The sequence below is a fragment of the Pygocentrus nattereri genome, chromosome 7 (genome assembly GCF_015220715.1).
Source record: "Pygocentrus nattereri isolate fPygNat1 chromosome 7, fPygNat1.pri, whole genome shotgun sequence".
Classification (NCBI taxonomy): domain Eukaryota; kingdom Metazoa; phylum Chordata; class Actinopteri; order Characiformes; family Serrasalmidae; genus Pygocentrus; species Pygocentrus nattereri.
In genome coordinates, this window is record NC_051217.1 from 17,966,975 (window position 1) to 17,989,908 (window position 22,934).

The 22,934-nt window shown below is 39.5% G+C and overlaps 1 protein-coding gene across 5 annotated transcripts; it reads right to left on the reverse strand.

The window, feature by feature from the left end:
• Positions 1 to 7,195: 7,195 nt before the first annotated feature.
• Positions 7,196 to 17,484, reverse strand: LOC108429347. Of its 5 annotated transcripts, none has more exons than XM_017701233.2 (3): positions 17,043 to 17,098; positions 14,000 to 14,113; positions 7,196 to 10,700 (listed from the first exon to the last, which is right to left on the reverse strand). In XM_017701233.2, the coding sequence occupies exons 2-3, from the start codon at positions 14,010 to 14,012 to the stop codon at positions 9,256 to 9,258; spliced, it is 1,458 nt and encodes a 485-aa protein (XP_017556722.2). In that variant the 5' UTR covers positions 14,013 to 14,113; positions 17,043 to 17,098; the 3' UTR covers positions 7,196 to 9,255. The 5 variants fall into 5 exon arrangements, with proteins under 5 accessions (XP_017556722.2, XP_037395600.1, XP_017556639.2 ...); XM_037539703.1 differs by having other exon boundaries at positions 11,615 to 14,113; XM_017701150.2 differs by lacking the exon at positions 17,043 to 17,098 and adding an exon at positions 17,349 to 17,484 and having other exon boundaries at positions 7,196 to 14,113.
• Positions 17,485 to 22,934: the final 5,450 nt, after the last annotated feature.

Below are 22,934 nucleotides of genomic sequence, written 5' to 3' on the forward strand. Positions count from 1 at the left end.
AATGGTGCCCTCACAGATGTGCAAGTTACCCATGCCATGGGCACTAACACACCCCCACACCATCAGAGATGCTGGCTTTTGAACTTTACGCTGATAACAATTCGGACAGTCCTTTTCCTCTTTGGCCCAGAGGACACAACATCCATGATTTCCAAAAACAATTTGAAATATGGACTCGTCAGACCACAGGACACTTCCACAGTCCATCTCAGATGAGCTTGGGCCCAGAGAAGCCGGCAGCGTTTCTGGGTGTTGTTGATATATGGCTTTCGCTTTGCATGGCAGAGTTTTAACTTGCACTTGTAGATGGAGCGATGAACTGTGTTCACTGACAGTGGTTTTCTGAAGTGTTCCTGAGCCCATGTGGTAATATCCATTACAGAATGATGTCGGTTTTTAATGCAGTGCGACCTGAGGGATCGAAGCGGGCATTCAATGTTGGTTTTCTGCTTTGCTGCTTACTTGCAGAGATTTCTCCAGATTCTCTGAATCTTTTGATGATATTATGGACTGTAGATGATGAAATCCCTAAATTCCTTGCAATTGCATGTTGAGAAACGTTGTTCTTAAACTGTTGGACTATTTGCTCATGCAGTTGTTCACAAAGTGGTGAACCTCGCCCCATCCTTGCTTGTGAACGACTGAGCCTTTCAGGGATGCTCCCTTTATACCCAATCATGACACTCATCTGTTTCCAATTAACCCTTTCACCTGTGGAATGTTCAAAACAGGTACTTTTTGAGAATTCCTCAACTTTCCCAGTCTTTTGTTGCCCCTGTCTCAACTTCTTTGGAATGTGTTGCAGGCATCAAATTCAAAATGAGTGAATATTTGCAAAAAACAATAAAGTTTATCCATTTGAACATTAAATATCTTGTCTTTGTAGTGTATTTAATTGAATATAGGTTGAAAAGGATTTGCAAATCATCGTATTCTGTTTTTATTTATTTTTTACACAACATCCCAACTTCATTGGAATTGGGGTTGTACTTTGAAAGCTCTTTTTGTACATCTCATCTTATGATCAGTATAATTGTGATGTGAAAAATAATTGCTTTAGCAAACCTTTACCAGAAGTGTGTTCTGCCTTTTTTCTTTTCCAAATAAAGTTAGCACCAAAAACAACTGCAGTAAGAATAAAAGAACTGAAATAATTCTGAGAATAAGACACTGAGTGAGACTTGGCAGAAAAGTGGGCAAAGCAGGCTGTAGCTTTCAAGTTTAAAGCAGCAGTTGACTCTCTTCACTCCGCCACATGGGTGTGCCCAAAGCCCTTCAGCTGCACAGTTCATTTCCTGCATTTTTTTTTTTAACTCCTACACTGTGTTATCAGCCTTGCAATAAAAATACTTGGCTGGCACTGGCCTTAACCGGAGACATCTCTTCGTTTTTTTTTTTTTCCCTCTTGTAGTCCAACCGTGTGGCTTTTAAAGCGGAATTCATCTTTTCCTACTGTGGTAATGTGGGTCATGTGGACAAGAGGTACCTCGGCAAACAGTGAGTGGTGGTAAATAAGCTTCCTCAAACCAGATTTGGGGTTCCAAAAGGTGAATGATTTATTGTGCGCCCCAAAAAAAACCCCAAAAGAAAACTATACAAACACAAAACAAACAATGACAATACACTATATACACTATATAGACTTTGGCTTGGAGGTAAGCTCGGCTCTTAGTGGCTTGATGCTACCACTGGCTAGATTATGAGGTTCACTGTACCCCAATCTGTAACCGTCTCTCGAGTATACTCACTCGGCCAACAAAGTTCTGTCGTCCAGAGACAAACTCAGCCTCTCAGTCCCTCCAAGCTCCTCTTGCCATTAGCCATTCTACCCCTTATATACTCATTAGCCCGCCCTGCACTAAACCAACGAGAGTATACATTCTCAAGGGGGTAGACCCAAAAGAGTTTAAAAAGGTAGATCATCACATATATTCATATAACCGGTTTGAGTGATGGACATGCATGCATTCAGATGTTACAAGTAAGTATACTCTATTTGTTCACATTAAAATATCATAATAAATGTTTTACTTTAATTGGTATACTGGACCCCCCCTGCACCAGCCTTGTCCTCAAGTCCACTTAGGGGCTTTAAAGGCTGAGTGACCTGCGCATTGCCACTCCTAAAAAGGACACAGGTAAGTACCAGGTTCAAGTTCGTTGTTTAAATGTCTTTTTAGAAAAAGTGTCTTTGGGCAAATGTTTCAGTGGGCTAGTGGTGTGTAAGGTGACCTTATATCATCACACCTACTTACATTTTTTTAGGTGTAAAGCAGTGAACTTTAAGTTCACTTCCACTTATTTTGTACTGCAACTGTACTGTGAACTTACAGGTACTAGTTATATACTTATACTTAGTTATATAAACTTGCAGTTTGTGTTTTGTGTGTGTGTGTGTGTGTGTGTGTGTGTGTGTGTGTGTGTGTGTGTGTGTGTGTGTGTGTGTGTGTGTGTGTGTGCACGTGTGCTACAATTACTGGAACTCCATTATGTAACACTTATGCAGCCTCCCTTTGCAAAGATAAAGGCTGAGTTTTTTCCAAAAATTCTCTGTGAGACTTTTATAACACATGAGAGAGGATTTGAGAATATTCCTCCATACAGAACCTCTATAGAACCTTCAGATTCTGAGGTCCACACTCTGGACTCTCCTCTTCCGCTTATCACACAGGTTTTCTTTGTGCTTTAGGTTAGGGGGCCTGGGATGACCATGGCCTTGATTCTGTGGTCACTGAACCATTTTTGGGTTGATTTTATGTCTGATTGGATTATACTGTGACAATATAAAACTCACTGACATTTTCAATGTTTAATATAAAATTTCAGAAGACACATGTAGCTTCACTGGTTGTTGACAAAGTTGTGGTACTGTACAGTAGATGCCATGACTCTTGGTTCCCATCTATAATACCTACTAGAATACTAACACTCTTAAGAATGGATTTTCATATAAAAACATCTCAAGTTGCTGATATTTTGAACTGGATTAATACCTATGTTAAGGGGCTCTCTGGCCAAGTTAAAAAAAAATCACTACATAAACATGCCTACATGCCTCCTACAGTGAAGCCACAATAGTAACACCTTTGAAAAACTACGAGAGCTTTGGGGCAGATACAGTTTTTCTCTCTAACTAGTGAAGTGAATACAGGAGGAAACTAATGGTGTGCTTATGAAGTTAATCAATTTATTAGCTTCTATCAGTGCATTTCTTTGTCGCCATGGTCGGACTGCCCACTGCAATGACTGTGACGTGTTGCACAATCTATGCTGGGTATTGTAGTGAGAGAACACTGATGAACAAAAATACAAACTGATACAACTTAATGAATTCGGTGAAACTCATGAGGTTGAGGCTTTTTACAGATTTTACAAACTGCAGAACACAACTGCTCCTTTAAGTAGACTGCATTTGTTTTACTGTGAAAACAAACAATTTTAATTCTGTATAGGTTGCTTTCATTATTCAAAAATACGGTAACTTAGGACTGCATAATCTAAAATGGGAGTGACAAACTAGGTTCTTTTCTCTCTGCTGCTCTGCAGAGTTCAGCATCATCCTTCTTCTAACACACATTACACCAAATCCACTGTGTTGGATTTATACAGTTTTTTGTGAATTTTCAAACAGTCTAAGCTTGATCAGATGTTTCTCTTGTATATTTCTCTTGTATGGACACAGAACTGTCATGCATGTAGTGAAACATGCTGTGATTTTTCTATATGGGTAGGCCCTGTTCTAATTGTGCTCTGTACAAAAACATGAAGACATTATTATTGATTGTACAAAGCAATTTTTGCTCTCAACAAAGGCGGTCGCACTTTCTCCCTCATCGCTCAGTCGCTCTGGATAAGAGCGTCAGCCAAAATGCCATAAATGTCATCTCTCCTGCTTTGCTTCTCCAGTCTCGTCTAGTCTACTGTCTTATACTTTTGAGAGACTCTCTCCGTGCTGCTCTTCAAACTAAGGAAAATGGATTTGATCAAATGGTCTCAACGCAATTGACACCATCTTCTCAACAAGAAGTCTGGGTTCGGGGGAACCAGCCTGTCCTGCCAGAACGTTTGCAGCTGGCTACACAATGGACGCACGAGAGAAGTGCCGAGTCGTGTGCCTGGCGGCTCTTTCCATGGAGGACATTGAGGACGTCTACCTATTCGGAACCACGACTACAGGTATTTTGCTGATTGGATTAGGCATTGCAAAGGTATAGGCATTTTGGAGACCAGAATGAACTAGCAGAGTAGTCATGCAAATTGGAATGCGACTTCTCGCCCCAAGCCCAAACAATCCCGGTTTAATCTGCTTTCGGCTCTCCAAATCAGCACTGGCCTTGGCCAAGGTTGCTGCTGGAACAACAATTCCTCCGGAAGAACACTGCAGTGAGACACTCTTGTACCCCCCCCCCCCCATTTCCCCATGACGCCTGCTGATTGTTGACTCTGCTTGGGACACGTTCAAGGTTGTCTCCATGGCAACTTGATGTGTTATCGCTATGACACACTGCGGACTGACGCAGCTAGACTGGGTTGCCAGGCGAAGCGACTTCTCCAGGCCTCCTCACTACCCTCCTGGTCTGTCTGATTGGGAATGCTATGGGATACCATAGTAACCACTTAGCAACAACTTGGGATACCATAGCAACCACTAAACACTTTAATAACCACCTAAGGTACCATAGCGATCACCTAGCATCACTTAAGCAACCATTTGGGATACCATAGCATCAACCCAGCAAAACTCACAACCATCTGGTATACCAAAACAACTGCCTAGCAACACCTTGGCAACCACTAGGAATGCCATAGCAACCACCTACAAACACCTAGCAATGAACCACTTAGCAACACGTTAGCAACCAACTGGGTTACCCTAGCAATCACCTAACAACACCTTAGCAGTCACTTAAGATACCATAGCAACCACCTAGCAACAACGAAGTAGCCATCCAAGATGTCTTAGAAACCACCCGGGATACCGCAGCAACCATTTAGTAACACCTTAGCAACCTTAGCAACATAGCAACTGCCTAGCAACACCTTAGCAAGCTGAAGTTGCGCGATCACTGCGTTTTCTTCAGGAAATTAACTTTCCTGGTTTTGTACTGGTCACTGTGTTCTCTCAGATGTCCAGAGTCTCAGTCTCAAGGTTCTGCTTTGCTTGAGTTTTTGGACACAGCGTATCCCCCAAATTTGAAGCACTAGTCCCATCATGCACCACACGGCTGCATTTAGAGCTGACACTTAGAGGTGTTGACCCTCAGATATCTCCACATTAAGCTGGCCTTAAAAAAAGATCATGATCCTCCATCCTGCCATATCATGATTGCAGTTGCATTCCTATTGGCTAACCACACATCTGTAGCTACGTCTCAAAGCAAGGGATGCAGCCGAGGATGCCTTTATATCACTGAAGTCTCTCCCATTGAGTAGGACATTCTTATGTGGTCAACAAATGCATCTTTGTTTCTGAGAAACTGAAGGACTCAACTGGTGTTTCTTTGGAGACCTTTGAGCATCCACTATCCTTCACAATGTGAAAGAGCAGATACAGCTGTGAGCAGTGACAGAGCTTTTCATGCCAGCATCAGAAAAGTCCTCCTTATCTTGGCTTCAAACTTGACTTTAGGACATGTCTCATTGGTCCTCACTTTCTGATGGGAAAACAGACTCATGTCTTTTGGGAGGAAGATATTGTTACTGAGTTGAAAAACATGAGATTCATGGAATCGCATCTTTAAAAGTTGTTATAGCACACCACTCTATTTCCTTTGGGTTTCTTTTTTGTTTCTGTTTGTAAATCCCCACTGCTGTGTTCCCTTGACTGGCTTCCTGTAGCTGCACGCATCAGATTTAAAACCCTAATGCTGGACTACAAAGCCAAAAATGGACCAGCCCCTACCTACTTGTTGGCAATGATGAAATATCAAACTGCACCACGAGCACTTAGAACCCTTGTATTTTAAAATACCATGTATAAGTGCAGCACAATATAATGCAATCAATACGTAATTCAATGCTCATTTAAGTGCTGTATAAAAAGGTGTCTTCAGTCTGTGTTTGAAGACAGCAAGAGACTCTGCTGTATGGACAGCCAGTGGGAGTTCATTCCACCACCTGGGTGCCAGCACGGAGAACATTCTTGACGCTCGTCTTCCATGCACCTTGAAGGATTGCGGGTCAAGCCGAGCTGTACTCAAAGCTTGAAGGGCACGTGGTACAGTTCGAGATTTCATCATTGCCATCAAGTACGTAGGAGCTGGTCCATTTTTGGCTTTGCACTGTGTATTGTATTGTAGTGTGCTCTACTGTATTGCACAGAGTTCTGTGTTCAACTCCGTTCCTTTTCTCTGGGTATCAACAGTGACTTTTTGTTTCTAGCAGTATCTGAGCTCAGGACCGTCTTTCTCTCTAACCTATCGGTAACTAGCAAAGATACTTTCTCTAGATAGACAAAGCACTTCTTATAAGTCGCTCTGGATAAGAACATCTGCTAAATGCTGTAAATGGAAATCACCCACCCTTACATAACACAAATATGAGACTATGATTAGTTGTTCTGTCAGTCAAATGGCCCTTTCCTATTAAAGTAAGGTAGTTTTTGTCATTATAAGCAACAAAACTCTGCAGATTCTCTGACAATAAGCAGAAGCCTGGCTTGTAAACTTATGGGAGACCCCTTATCTTATCATGGTCTTCAGAGAGGAACACATTGATGTGCACTCAGCAACAGGTTTTTAACCAAAATTCTTTGAAATGGAGGTGAGGACCAATGGAGGGGTTCTTTATGAAACAGACATTTATATTACTGCACTTTTATGGAAGGATGTTAATAGCATCATCTGAGTACAATGACCTGTGCCTCTTGCATGTTTTCCTGAGAAGAAAAACAACCCTAAAATGTCCTATTTCTGAAGTACTGAAAATTAGCATGTGATCACCTGTGACTTAGCAATACAATCTAAAGCCCTATTCAAGCTGGATTAGTTTTACCAGATAACCAAATTAACTCTTATAACCTGGATCATTATCTTATTACCTTTTATATGTACTAATGTATATTTCTTAAAAATATGGTCTTTGTAAAGAAATTATAATCATAGGACAAAGTTTGAACACTCCTACTCAAAGGTTTTACTGATTTTCTGAGTAAAAAAAAAATAGGTATACATTCTTTTTTTTTGAACATTCTGTTTTTATTTTGTAATATTCAACAATAACAGCATAATACAGTATAAACTAACATTAGACAATTCTTTGTTCGATTTTCCTACACCCTAGACCCATCCTTGTTTCTCTGCTCCACTCAAAGAAATATAATAAAACAGTATAAATAAACACAAACATTTTGTACAAATACAAAAAGAAACTAAAATACACATTTACATACCCATACATACACCAACATATTCATGCATACCCCTGCATATACATACACACAGTACCAAACCATATTAATAATAATTTTAGTAATTACCTCCATTATAGCATAATTACACCATACCCCATGGGAGCCTAAGCCCATTCAGTCTCAACCCTCAAATTTTTAGCCCTAAAATTAGGGCAGTAGCTAGAGTTCAGCATCACATAGTCGTCATATGATGTTTTATAAGGAAACAGGTTGAGGGTCTTCACAATCAGATGTGTGTAAGCCTTCAAAGTATGTTATAAAAGGTAGCCAGGTGTCAAAAATCTTTTGAGCCTCTTATAGTGAACTTAATCTTTTCCATTTGAATGTGGGCCATAACTTCATTAATCCATCTGTTATGTGTGGGTGGGTTAACCCCCTTCCAATTCAAAAGAATTAGACGCCTTGCTAGCAGAGTGGAGAAAGCAATAACATGACATTTGTCCTTAGAGATGATCCTTCAGGTCGTGTACCAAATAGAGCTAGTAGAGGATGTGGATCAATTACGACACCATAGATGTCATTAAAGGTCTTAAATACACTCCTCCAGAACTCTTTCAGCCTAGGGCATGACCAGAACATATGGGCTAAGGTAGCTGGTGTTTGCTTACATCTATTGCATGCTGAGCTGGTATTAGGAAAATTTTTGCCAATTTAGAGTTAGTGAAATGGAGCCTATGGAGTATCTTAAATTGTATCAACCCATGTCTTGCACACGGGGACGATGAGTGCAGGTATACATTCTTTATAGAAAAAAAAAAACGTAAACATGGCATCTCCTGCAAACTTTAGCGCTCTAATTCTATTCATTTGCTGAATTAACCATACCGAGGGAAAAAAAAAAAAAGTTGCATATACAAAATATGAAACATAGTTCTGCAAGTTCTCTTTTCTTCCAGCTATGCTAGGTTTAGAAAATATACAGTATATACACACAATTTTATATATTCTATAAAAGATGCACTTCTCACTAAGACAGTCTACCTAATAAATGTAATTTAACCAGTTGTTTTTAATACCCATTTATCATCCTTTATTGGGATCTCATTGTATTTATTGGTTATAACAATATACAAAGGCATTTTAAAATAACAGCTATGAATACATAAATAAAAATACAATAACAATTATTCTAAATTTATTGCTAACACCTGTTCTGTCCTGGAATCTGTCAGTTGCAAAATGATCAGGAGAATAATGATTGGCAGATGTGCACAGACATGAAGTGTAAACAGAATTCTTAATAACTTATTGAATCTTAAACTACTAATAGATTATTACAAAGTACAAAAGCACTTAATTTGACTTTACAAACTTTGTTGTAAAGAAAAAAAAAGTTCCTGAAATGATTTTTCAGTGCTCTTCCAACAGCAATGTTGTCAACACTCAAAGCCAAACACTCTTTTGGATAAGATTAACAACTGGCTTTGGAAGCTGGAAGTAGTGGCAGTTACTATATAAAGATTAAGGTGCAAATAAACTTAAAAATATAACAGTAGTGTTTTTGCATAGAATAAGCTGAAAGAAATGCAAAGGCTTCTTGGCAATACAAACTCCCTGAGTGTCGCTTTTGCCAGCAAAAATAAACCGCTCCCTTCTCTTAACACCATGATAAAATTACCCTTATACATAAGACATATGCAAAAAAACCCAAAAAACAAAGACTAGTGTCTTTGGTAATCCCAATGTCCTTCACACAGCAAAATGGGCCGTCCTGTCTGGCAAGCACACCATGTGAGACCAATAAAAGTCTCGGGCAGGACTCTGTATGCTACATTTTCACATATCTGTACTATGATTAAATCGAAAGAAGCTCTGAGGATTGTTGCTTCATTATACAGTTGATTTCACTGAATATTCAGTGCTTGTCTAAGTACTTCAGATACAGCAGGAATCAGCTTATCTGCATAGTCCCACAGATGTGTATCCCTTATAACGGATTCTGGTGAAAAGTATTTGCTTGGATAACTTTTAATGTGGTACATGCGGGCGATTTTGGGGTCCACCCTGACAGTACCACCCATGGAATCCAAAAGGCCATGCACTGTAGCTTTAAGCACTAAACGGGGATTCACAATGACTTTGAAATTGTTGAACACATTTGGGTCATTGGGTATCCTGTATACATGTGGTAAGAGGTTTTCTCCCTCAAACTGCTTCCATAAATCTGGTGTATTCTCAGGTGTCTTATTTCTGGAAAGGGAAATGGGAAATATGTTATTCTCAAACTCAAATCCTGCATGATGTTGGTAAATCTTCTCCAGCTGAGGAATGAGTGTTGTCCAGTTATCTTCTTTCAAAGGAAGAATTAGCTCATCCAAATCTTGTAGAGCTACATATTGACTCTCATACATGTAACGATACACACAGTCATTGAGAGCTACAATTTGCCCAAAGAATTCCGGTTCCCCTGGTGAATCGGACTTCTTCCATCCTCTGGACACATTGATGTAGGACGACACAGTCCATGAGATGATGTCCACAAAGCCTTGCCTAACATAGTAGTCCAGAACCTTCTGCGTATCTGGGTAACATTTGGTCTTGTAAATGGCTACCTTCTGAACACCAAGCAGCTTGAACATCTCCATGGCCTGCACAAGCCCCAACACATTCATGTAATCATACATTACAGATATACATACTGTAAAAGCATAAGGGAAGTTTTTGGTCCTGGGCTGTTGATTCCCAACAGGTTGGAAGGATTGTATATTCCATACAGATCTGCCCCCTTCATGTGTTTGGGAAGTAATAGCCACATATGCTGGTGTTGTGCATGTTGTGGGGACTTGACAAGTAATATCTGCCGTGCCATAGTCAAATTCAAAGTGGTCAGAGTGAATGTCGAGGCTGGCAGCTGCAGAAATGTTCCTTCCATCACAACATAATAAGCAGTAGTATTGCACTTCTTCACAACGAAACACTATAGCAACTGTTCGTATCATTTTACTGCTTAAACGGTGCTCCACATAGGAACCGATCACATAGGCTTTGTGGTGAGCAACTTTAATCATGGGACCACTCTGCACCGGCACACCACATGCTGTTAGGTGTGGTTCAGCACTTGGCAAAGCGTTTGTTGTAGAATTTGGTGTAGAACTTGATGTAGCATGTGTAGTTCCAAGAGAAAAGTCAGGTTGCTTTTCAGCAGCTTCTTGATGAACAATCTCCTTTTCTGCTCCGGTCCGGTCAAGATAAACTAAATGGACAAGGATGAAGATGATCATCAGGATGAGAGACACCAGGAGAGTCTTTGGAGAGAGCTTTGGCTTTCTTTGTGGAAAGTAGCGCTTCCCTATGAAGACAAATAAAAAAAAAGTTGTTACATATTCAGGCAAAATACAAGTTTTTTTCTGAAGTTGCTTCCTGAGCATTAAAGGGATTTGTCCCTAAAAAATTGAATGTCTACACGAGTTGCTTGCTGTCCAAATTTGTCTTTACTTGAAAATTGGAGCTATAGTGCTAACTTTACAAATACTACAAATCCAATAGTCACCCGAATCTTCACTGTAAATACATCCCCATAACTTCTTTCAACTCATTCAAACCACAAGGTCAACATAGTTTCAAATGTATAAATATTTGTTTTGATATTAAAGATAATAAAAAAAAAATTGACAGAAGCAGCTCACTTAGTATCATAAACAAGCAGGCTCAAACCTGGTCCTGGAGAGCTACCTTACTACAAAATCTACTTCCAGCCACAGTTTGCCACACCTACTCCAGCTAATCAACCTCTTCCCAAGTCACTGATTGGCTAAGTCACAAGTATAGGGTTATGTAAGGGGTGGGGCAACTTTCTTGGATACACGTTGGAACTAAACTCTGCAGGAAGGTAGCTCTCCCGGACTAAAGTTAGAGATCACTGTCGTAATCTTTAGGTATTTAGCTAACTGCTGGACCTTTATCCTGAAAGTGAGGTCACACAAGGTCATAATATATATCAACACAGTCATATTTGCTAACACTTACTGCGTGTCATGCTTGCAAACTAGGCTACATGTGTGAGGAATCACAGTAAGCCTTGATGTTAAGAACAGGCATCTAATATATTCACTTTTTCTACATTTAATGTTATTGTACTCTCAAGTTAATTGCAGGAGCTTGAAAACGCAAGCAAGAGGCTGTGTCTAGCTATGATACAAACAGGAGTGTAAAACCTTCATAACTATAACTGTTAACACATGCAGAAAAGCTTAAATAACTTACTTGCTGGGAGTTTGGGCGGGGACTCAGCGAGAGATCGGTCACTTTATGTGCGGGAGAGGAATGCAAGTAGCTGACATATACGTATTGATTGGTACATCGGTAGATATGACGTCACCTAGGCCAAATTTAGTCGGACCCAACTCAAACAATTCCAACAGAAGAAAATGGCAGAAAATGTCATTTAAAAATCATGTAAAAGATGAGCAGTGTTGTTTCTCTGCCAGTTCACAGTAAAGATATCACAAACTATAGATACTAGAAGAAAATCATGAAAATGCCTAGACAGGGCATTTAAGATTGAAGGTGAGCTCCATTCTGCTGGGTAGTCTGAATTTTGTCATAACAGCATTGTCTAAAATGTCTGACCTCAGCGTTTGTATAAATGTACAAATACAAATTATGATTTGTCTTGAGAGGTCTATATATTTCAATTAGTAATGTCAAAATGTCACTAAAAGGGTTGATCAAAACAATCAAAAGCCATAAATTTAACAAACGTTGTCACTATTATAAATGAATGCCACTCTTCCTCCTTGCCTCCCCTCTTTTACAGTATGAATAAATCTATAAATGTTGCAATAAAGAAAAAACATCCAGCGGACTGGACAGTAACACATTGTAGATGAGAGGTCATTGGAGGGTGACCAGAGAGAAAGCTGACAAAGGCTTTAGTAACTCAGATAACCACTCTGTACAATTGTGGTGAGCAGAAAAGTCTCTGAAGAAAATCTCAATGCACAACATATTGAACCTTCAGGTGGATGAGCTACAACAGCAAGAAGACCAGGTCGCGTTCCACTTCCGTCAGCCAAGAACAGAAGCTGAGGCTGAAGTGGGCAGGCCCACCAAAAGTGCAAGAACAGCAAGAATCCATGGGCTCAACCTGCCTAGTGTCAACAGTCCAGGCTGGTGGAGGTGGTGCAATGGTGTGGAAAATGTTTCACACTTTGGGCCTGTTAATATCAATCAATCATAGCTTGAATGCCACATTTGAGTTTTGTTGCTGACCATCTGCATCCCTTCATGACCACAATTTGCAAATCTACTAATGGCTACTTTCAGCATGATAAAGCACCATGTCACAAAGCACAAGTCATCTTAAACTGGTTTAATGAACATGACAATGAGTTCAGTGCTCATCAGGGGTCTTCCTACTCACCAGATCTGAATCCAGAAGAACACATTTGGGATGTGGTAGAACCCGAGATTTGCAGCATGAAAGTGCACAGAAAAATCTGCAGGAACTGCACGATGCAATCACGTAAACATGGACCAGAATTTAGAAGGGATGTTTTCACTGTCTTGTAGAATCCAGGACATTAAGAATTGGGGATGTTTTGAGAGCAAAAGGAAGCCATACCCAGTATACAGTATAGTGTTCCTAATGAAGTGCACAAATGCACTCATTTTTGTGACATGACAAAAACAGTGAAGCATCACATCCCTATATCACCAATGACAATGTAACACCAAAACAGCATTCAGCACTATATAGGCCACCTGAAAGACAGGCCTCCTGTCAAGGAGACATAATCTCTCTTGTCAGACTTCTGCCACAATTCAAAGCAGTTTTTGTGGTTTCTATCATCACCTCAGTGAGCAATTGTGAATTGGAAATTTTCAATAAAAATTAACAATAAAACACTCAGAATGAGTTTGTCTACATTTTAACCATTTAATTTAACAGATGTTTTATATAGCTACAGACTCTCTCTCTCTCTCTCTCTCTCTCTCTCTCACACACACACTCACACACTTTTTTCTGTCTGAGGCTGACACAGATGTAAATAAAGTTCACTATAAGACAACAACCAGATATACAGAGCTACAACAACAGCTTTACCATTATTAATGCTTAAACATCTTGTAATGTATATGCGTTATCAAAACGACTGGATAACTTTACATGGTGGAATCAGTTCACATTCACTGCTGGGCGCTTTCATTCAAGATGCATGAAACCTGGTCCAGCTTCCTGGGAAACTGTACAAACTAAACTTCATAGACCAGTTCTTCTAATTCTCTTGCTGCTTTGGATCCAAATGATTTGCATAAGCTGAATAAATACACAAAGACCAGGCCTAAAAGCACCACTCAGTCTTTAAATGAATGTCTCTAAATGAACGATTGGCGTTTTTATTTTATTGCAAAGAAACAAAGTACCTGACACATAAACCTGGGTAACAAATGTAGGTCTAATCATTTTTTGGAGGTTTAAATATCTGCGGTCAAATAAGGACACGGACAAGGATACAGACGCTGGCTACATCTGAAGACAGTGGGCTACAGCAACTGTGCATATATAGTTTCAAAAACATCAAAACTAGGTGAATAAACTAAATGAATAGACAAAGACCTGGACTAAAAGAACCATCTCACACTTACCCAGACCACACATGCTTTTCTGTAATTGCTCTGAACAACACACCGTTCCAGAAGCCGTTCACCTCCTCACAAGACCCAGAATAAGTCGACTGTGTCCTCCAGGCTACAATTAGACTGTAAAAAAGAAGAACAGAAAGCCGAATCAGGCAGTTTAGTACATGAAACTGATATACTAAGCTAAACGTTCTCCTCCATTGAGCGCTGGTGCAGCTGTTACGTTTACATACAAACCGCAAGTTACAGAAACAGTTAACTCCTCAGTTCAGTTTACTGGGTGGGTCCAGAACTGCTGCAGGCTCTCAGCTAGAGGATGAGCTGCCCCGACATTTTCTCATGCGCACATACTGTCTTGCACTGTATCTCTTATACTGGCTGACGTAGTTGGTAATTCTGAAAGCAGCCGGAGACAAAAATGATTATGTTGCAACGGAAGGAACATTTCTGCAGCTGCCAGTCTCGACATTCACTCTGACCACTTTGAATTTGACTATGGCACAGCAGATATTTGTCAAGTCCCCACAACATGCACAACACCAACGTATGTAACTTATGTGAATGAAATTATATATTAATGAGGAACCACAGCAGCTACACACCGTCCATCTCAGAGCTGTCGCTTGTCTGATGGAGGTATGGCAGCAGCAGAGGGACATAGTCTGCAGTGATGTCATGGCAAGAAAAGAAAATCTCCCTAAAAGGTAATTGTAACCTTTTTTTATAAAAATATAAATAACTTTACAATTGTTCGGAACCCTTTTTACAAAAATGGAGTAATTTAGGTGAAACTCAATATTTTATCAGCTGTTTAATTTCAACTCCCATTACATGTACACCATGACATTTTTACAACATGACCTGCTTAATCTCCTGATTATGAATTCTTAAAGGAGGTGGATATAAATCAGACGAGAGAGATCAAAAATTCTCCTCTTATTTGTATTAATAATAAGAACATTCTGGTTGCACCACTAAACCAGCCTATTAACACCCTGTTGAAATAAACTGATGCCATCATTATTCATCAACAGAGCTAATAATGTAGAATCATCAAAATATTTTGCAATATAATGATTTGGTTCCTGATCTTTGCAGTCTTTTGTATACGGTATACACAGAAGCAGAGAACTTGCATGTAGATTTGAATTTCTTTAGTTGAATTTCCATATTAAAAGTGCTCTATTAATAAAGATTACTGTTATTCTTATTTTTTATTTGAGGGAGACAAAATTCAGCACAACACTTTATTACCCAGAGTAACCACCTACAGTTTCTAGCTGCACTGTGATTTTTAGAGTTTGCAGTAAATGTTAAACAAAATCAAGATGTCTGCAGATCACCGGCTCAGTCCATTCTCCCACAGAAACAGGAGCAAATGAAAATAGAGTGTTATCACCCTCAACTGGCCCAAACAATCCCCCCCCTCTAAGTCTCAAGGTTTCATACCCCTGATAAACACACAGAGAACCGTACGGAACATTCAAAGGTGTGTGGCCGTACTACCAACACTGCTACTGGGTGCAATATCAATACAATAAAAGCACCCCACCTTGTACTTATGCAGACACCTAAACGAAACAGAGCTTCGACTATGCCACCCCTATATTATGGGGAAGGGGACCCCTCCCACAGGCCACTCAACCAAAAGAGTGTCTAGAGCCAGCCAAGAATATTCCTGCAACAATCAGAATATAAGGTTGCAGTACATATTTTATTTTACAATTATAAAAAAAAAACATTAAGAACAAAGAGTCTTAAAGATTGTTGTTACTATTGATAACTGTGTGGGATTCAGGCTAATTACAAGGACTAGTTAGCATAGCACAGGCCCCAAATAAACAAATGTGGCCGAGGAGGTGCCCAAGCCCCCGAAGCTCTTCGCCCAAAATTACCACCAATCAACGACCAATGACCATACAAAACCACGCTCACCAAATAAAGATCGCTCACAGCAAGACTACACAACTAACAAATAAAACAGCCAAAGATGGCACAGTCAGAGCACCGGGGCAGCCCACCCCGTGACCACAAATCAATGAAAAAAAAATAAAAGTAGACACCTTCCAGGGTGCGTCCATGAACAAACGACCTGTGATACGCGATTACAAATTTTCATAAGTAACAACGGTAATACCTAAAACCTCAATCCCAACACTACATCCTAAACCAAAGACTAAAATCCATAAAGATAGATACAAGTGGCACTACCATTTGCAAGGCACACAATAATAAAAACAAAAACTCAGTGGAGGGAAGAAACAGTGGCCCGCAAGCACCACGGCTGCAATCCCACTCTAAAAGAAAATGACCAAAACCCACATTAAAATAAGATTCAATATAAATCATAAAATCACAAGTATAGGGTGCTAATAGGTTGCTTTAAGCGTACAGTCTACACATATGTAAAGTGCTTATGATGACAGCTCAATTTATAATATCTGACAATATATCACTATGCACCCACATCATATAAGTCATCAATAGTAATACGAATAGCAACAATGGCACCACATACACACACACACACCCACACACACACACACACACACACACACACACACACACACACACACACACTGGCCCATGTGCCACATACTTGCTCCATAGCTGTAAGTAGAACTAGAATTATCTTCCAGCTAGAATGTACACAAAACACTCCAAACCACACACTGATCAAGCATGAATGAAAGGCAACCTAATACATATGCAGACAGCTGTAGACCAGCAGCACCAGTTAGGCCACAGTTGATACCCAAGCACGCCAGCCTATGCCAAAAAGATCACCCAATATATTCACCCATAGCTAAAAAACTCTTACCGGACAGGCCATGCTTCCCAACCACCATTAGCCAGCATAAAAAGAAGTAAACCAACAACCTACTGTTGTGTCTGCTAAGTGCACTTCTCTGGTTCTCGCCTGGTTGGCTAACCCCACTAACACACATACACTAGAAATAATCAAAAATCATCTGAAATTACACTCTGCAGACTTCAAGCTATCACTACGAGCATCCTGCTAACAATTAGCAACCGTATACAAACTTACCAAACAGAGTTCTTTCAGCGGCGACAGCAAGAAACAATCCCCACCATCCCTTTGTTTAACCAATCAGGAAGTTAACTCACTTGGGTGTGCTCCCCTTTTATCCTTCCTTGGAAAGCAGTACGCCGCCTACCCACATTCGACCCACCACAAAGTGGGTATGTCCCTCATTAATGGTTGTGATCACTTTAATGTGAAAATGTGAAACCCTTAAGCATTCCACCATAGTACAGGTAACATACACTGTTAGAAATAAATGTACCATAAAAAAATAGGGGTGGGAGGCAGAGGTAAATGGTTGGGCCTTACCTCAGGTGTCTGTAAGGCATCAGTGGCTTTGTGCTGGGGAAAAAGCAATGTCAGCCAACAGCTTTGGAGGTTCCTTTGGGTCCCAATGTTCCGAAGGCACTGTTAATCAGTGCAGGCAACTCCTGTGAGTGCATTGGACATTGCATTTTCAACCTGATACCACACACGACTGTTTGCACTGGCAAAAATCCCTGGCAAGTATACAAATATACTTTGTCATTTCCAAATCGGTGATCGCCACATCCTTAGCTTAACTAAGCATAAAGTTACTAAACCCATATCAGTTTTGCATATGAAATTGACATTCACTCCAGTATGACTTAAAGTACATTTAAAAGGCATCTTAATCATAATCTTACCTTTGTTCCAAGTAAGCAAAGTGATTAGACAATGTTATACAGTTGCCAACCTTCAGGCAGTTGGGATGAGATTAATGCATTAGGTTTTTCTCATGACCAATATTTGGTATATTGCTTCAATCAATGTATGTACTGCCAGAAAAAAGTTAATCCCACACCACATTCCATGAATATTGGCAATCAGGTGTTCAGCAGGAGAGACAGTTCTGATAGTTTTATTTATACAACCATGCATAAACAGACACTTCCATGCATTGTATACATACATGTTTGTTGATATGTACACTCTTAAAAACATGGTTCTTCCAGGGCTCTATATTAAAGAAAATGGTTCTATTTAGAGCCATGAACATTGAATGAACCTTTTGCATGATTTGTTCTTGGTATCATAAAATCGTTCTTCAGATTGATGAAGAAAGTGCTCTAGATGGTTTTATGTGTAACCTTTCGAAAAGCTCTACCTAGCACCACAAAGGGTTCATTTATCATCAAGCTTGTAACAATAGCAGAGCCCTTCTTGGTGCTATATAGAACCCTTTTCAAAAAGGTTACATATTGAATCATATGCCACAAATTCTCCAGTCTGAAGAACCATTTCAGAATGCAGAGAACCCTTTAATCATGCAATTTCCTTTACTAAAGAGCTCTAGATACATATTTTGTTGAAATGTACTTACTTAGACTCCCATATACTTACCTTGCTCTATGGATACATTAAGAGATTTAACAACATTGGCTACTTTCAAATGGTCATCAGTTCAGCAGCTGTGTATATCAAAAAAAAGTTATTCTGAGTTGGACACAATGCAAACAAATTTTTCCAGACATTGAAAATGGATCGTCAGCCCATGTATCACGATTGGCCCCTCCCAGTCTTCCATGTGCTTGTGTTTACCTCCCAGTCTCGTCCATGTGCTTTTTGTTTTGATTCTTTACTGTCATGCCCCCTTGTTTTCTTGACTCCGCCCCTGATTGGTTACACCTGTTTTCCTCCTATGCCTTGTTAGCTGTCATTACTCTCATTGTGTCCCTGTATTTAAGCCCTGTGTTTTCCTGAGTTTCTCGCTGGTCTCTGTTTGATATACTTTGCTTGGTCTTTGTATGTTTACCTTGTTTGTGTAGTTCTGTGTATTCTGTTTATTATGTCTGTACACCAACTTGTCTGTGTTGGCTTCTTGACCCTGGACTGTTCTGACCCTGAATCTGGATTTGCCCCGAATAAATCTCGCTTATCTCTGCATATGTGTCCGCCTCCTCAACGCTCCCAAACGTTACAACAAGGTATACTAAATAGAAAGAATGTTTTCTAAAACACAAACAGGAAAACGTAACTAGTTTACCTTTTGTAGAGCGCTTTAAAGTAGAAAAGTGCTGTTAAATGCACTTCACAAGTAACTACAGACAAACTCTGGGTAATCTGAGAGAGAGCCTGTCTGACCATCACTGAATTGTGCACATCAACCTAATGTTGACCCTTACATTTGTTTACAAAAACAAAGATGGTGGAACATAACCAAGTTAGCTTTTCCCTTTTGCATAGCATGTTACCGCAAAAAGTATGAGGCAACGCTAGCTAGCTAACATCACATCCTGTTGACAGACAACAAATCAATTCACAGGACTGTGTGTGAGAAAAAGGTTGTCTGACAGTCAATGAATGCACATCAACATAAGGCCGCCCCATAAAGTAAAGCTATACAAGCTTACTTAGCTTCCACAGTATTGCAGCAGCATGACTGCATGATCTTCCTAAACCGGCGATGCAGGAGCACCCCATCATTTCCACAGATCCCTGGACTGTGACTAATACCCACGCCGAGTGGCTCGGGCAGCTGGCTTGGCTTTCAGAAATATAAATTCACCTTCTTTGTGAAGGAGTACACAGATGACCTTCAGACTATGAAGGTACTGATACGCTTCAGTGCTTTTGTAGTTTTTCATCGCCAAACTGTTTATACCTACAGAGAGTACAAAATAACTGAACAGTGTAAACTAAGGAAGGACACAAAGACCTGGAGCTAAGTATCAATTTCACACATTGTGGTTTTCTGCTGATATGCTTGCAGATATTCTGGTGTGAGATGGAGAAAGTTTTTTTTTTTTTTTTTTTTTTTTTGGGGGGGGGGGGGGGTATCTCAGGGAACCACAACAGTTATGCAGATTACTTTTTTTTAGAAAAACAAAGGAATCAAAGGTTGCAGTGTCTCCAGCGTAAACCATTCTGTTATGTTTTATATTAAATGACTGATGCAAACAAAGTTTTGCACAGCAGAATATTAAGCATTTCAATCCAAGTGTTCTTAGAGAAGGACTGCAGGCCTTACAGTGGCCTTACATCCCTTAGTGGGCTTAAGATGATTGTGGGCTCTTGTACCTCACAAATGGGAACTACGTATGTGGGGTTTCTTGGTAGAAAGCCAACCCTAAAGGTTTTCTATTTCTGAAAATAGCCACATGACCAGCAATGTGTTAATGGCACAAACTAAGACATAAACAAAATGGAAATTCTTATGTCCTTATGTCCTTCAAGTTCATTTACGCGGGGAATAAAAATGGCAAATTTTCTCTCAAATCTGCTGAACTGTTGTAACGTATTTGATGCTGTAAGATCAGCGTATTCCTTTCTGATGCAAAGTTTTAATAAGCCTACAAGTAAAGAGTACAGAATACAAAGTGACTCAGACTGATAAAATTTTGGGAAATAATGATTGGTGGATTGGCACATATGTTTTTAAGTGTAACTAGAAATCATCCAACAGCAATGTTATCACTCTGAGGCAAACACTCTTCTGAATACAGATAACAACTGGCCTTGGAAGCTGGAATAAGTGGCACTTAGAATAAAAAAAATAAAGTACAAATAACCTGTATAAATGTATTCCAGCAGTATTTTTTAACAGGATGAGTTGACAGAAATTTAATTGCTTATATTTTCCATGAACTTCCCCACTCCCTGTTTCCACATCCCAGAAGAAGTGTTTAAAGAGCCATTGCAGTTCAGATATGCAGGATTACAATGTTGTTTGTGGACACCTCTGGGAATTTCCACAGAAATGGAAATGGTAGAAAATGGTAGGAAGTTATCCTTAAATGACCTGAACCGCTTCCTCTCTTTTGTCCTTTAGGAACGTCTACTAGCTAAAATGGCCTATATAAAAGCACTTAGACTATCTTTAGACAAAAGCATGGATATTTGTGCATAGACTGTGTTTGAAAAAGAAACTTTCTGTGAAGAATTACTTCATTCTCATGTCAGAAACGCAAGTACTTCAATTAGCTCGTACTAATTGTTAAGCATCCTGTCACTGTCATAGCAGAACCTCACATCTCCAAAATAGTGACATAGGTAGGAATGGATCACAAACATGAACTACACTCTTCAAAATGAATGTGCCAAAAGGATTCTTTATACTTTTGCACTTTAACCATGTTTTTTAGGGAACAAAAAGTGGGTCTTCTATGACATCACCCAAAGAACCCTTTGTTTAGCACCTTAGCACCTTTTTTCTAAAGCGTATACTGGCTACACATATTTGGCCAACATAGAACATAGAAGTGATGGCTTTTATTTGAAAGGGGAATTACACTGTTTTTTTCTCCAATATTTATGCATAATTAAATTGGTACAATGTAAATAAACTCATTCATTTTGTTGTGAAATTTATTATATACAGTAAATATCTTATTTACTATCTAAAACAAACAGTGAACCTACATGTGTTTTTATACTGTATGAAATGTTGATTTTATAGTAATTTTGACAGTTTTCTTGGGAACTACCTTACCTATAACACTCTCAACCATGAATAGGTAAAAAAAAAAATTAAATGTAAAATTAAAATGTAGTCGATCATCCACAACATGTTTGGTGTCAAATTTGCTTCTTCAGTTTAGAACTGGAGCTATGAGGATAATGCTGCCAAAAAAAGTAGAAGCCCCCAGTCACCTAAATCTTTCCCATAAACACACCCTATATTCCTTTCAACCTGCTCAAACCACATCCATGTTAGTCTTATGGATTTGTTGATGTGATTTGTAGCACATTATGTCACGATTCACCCCTCCCAGTGTTCCATGTGCTTCTGTTTACTTGTACATATGCTTTTTGTTTTGATTCTTCCCTGTCCTGCCCCCTTGTTTCCACACCCTGCCCTTGATTGTTTTCACATGTATTTACCACCTGTGTCTTGTTTGCCTGTTGTATTTGAAGCCCTGAGTTTTCCCTAGTCGCTTACTGGTCTTTGTTTGGTATGGTAATGTTTTGAAGTTGTATCTTCTAGCCCCTGTTATTTTTCCTAGTCTGTGTTTTTGTTTAGCCTGTGTTCTTTTGTCATACCTGTACCCCAATCTCTCCATGTTGGCTCATTGACCCTGAATATGGATTTGCCCATAATAAATTATCTCCGCGAATGCATCTGCCTCATTGCTCCCCAACGTTACACATTATGACTGTGAAGTATAAAAATAAACAAATCTGTTTAGCTGAACGCTGCATACAGTCACTTTAGACAACAGGTGTCTAAATCCTGAACCTGCATGTGGGTTGAGAAGCTTGACATTTGGGGTTGGTTTTTTAGAAAATATATGGGTGACAAGTGACCTTTTAGTGTTTGTCAGCCAAGTTTAGACATGCAGCTCCAGCACTATAATAAAAAAATTAAATCTGGACACCAAACATGTCTTGGCTGTTTAATTATAACTATGTAAAATATATATATATATTTTTTTTTTAAGTCCTTCTTTTAACCTACTTCCATGACAGCTCAGCACTAACATCAAGGTCCCATATTGCAGAACATTTTCTCCTTGCATTCTCTTGAAATAAAATTTGTGATATTATATTTAAACATGTATAAAATTTCAAAACACACCATTTACTCTCCAGGCTACATAAACACAGTTATATCTTGCAAAAAAAGTATTATGCAGATGTGCAGATTGTGATGCCAGTGTTGTGTATAATTTGATTCAAGAAATATATATTTCCTTGCGCTAGACACTTGGTGTCTTTGCAGCAAGTTCATTATTTCCTGGAAGCTTTTCAAAAGGTATTGACAGAGCAAGGACAGCTACTAGGCAGACATCAGCAGGTGCTTTCTGGAGTAACTCATTCATTGGAATCACTGGCTCACCAGCAAGCAGAACAACAGTCCGTTAGCTCAGCTAGCTGCTAGTGTCAAAGGATTTAGTAGCCAACTCCAAACTTTAAGCATAGCAGAACCTGAAC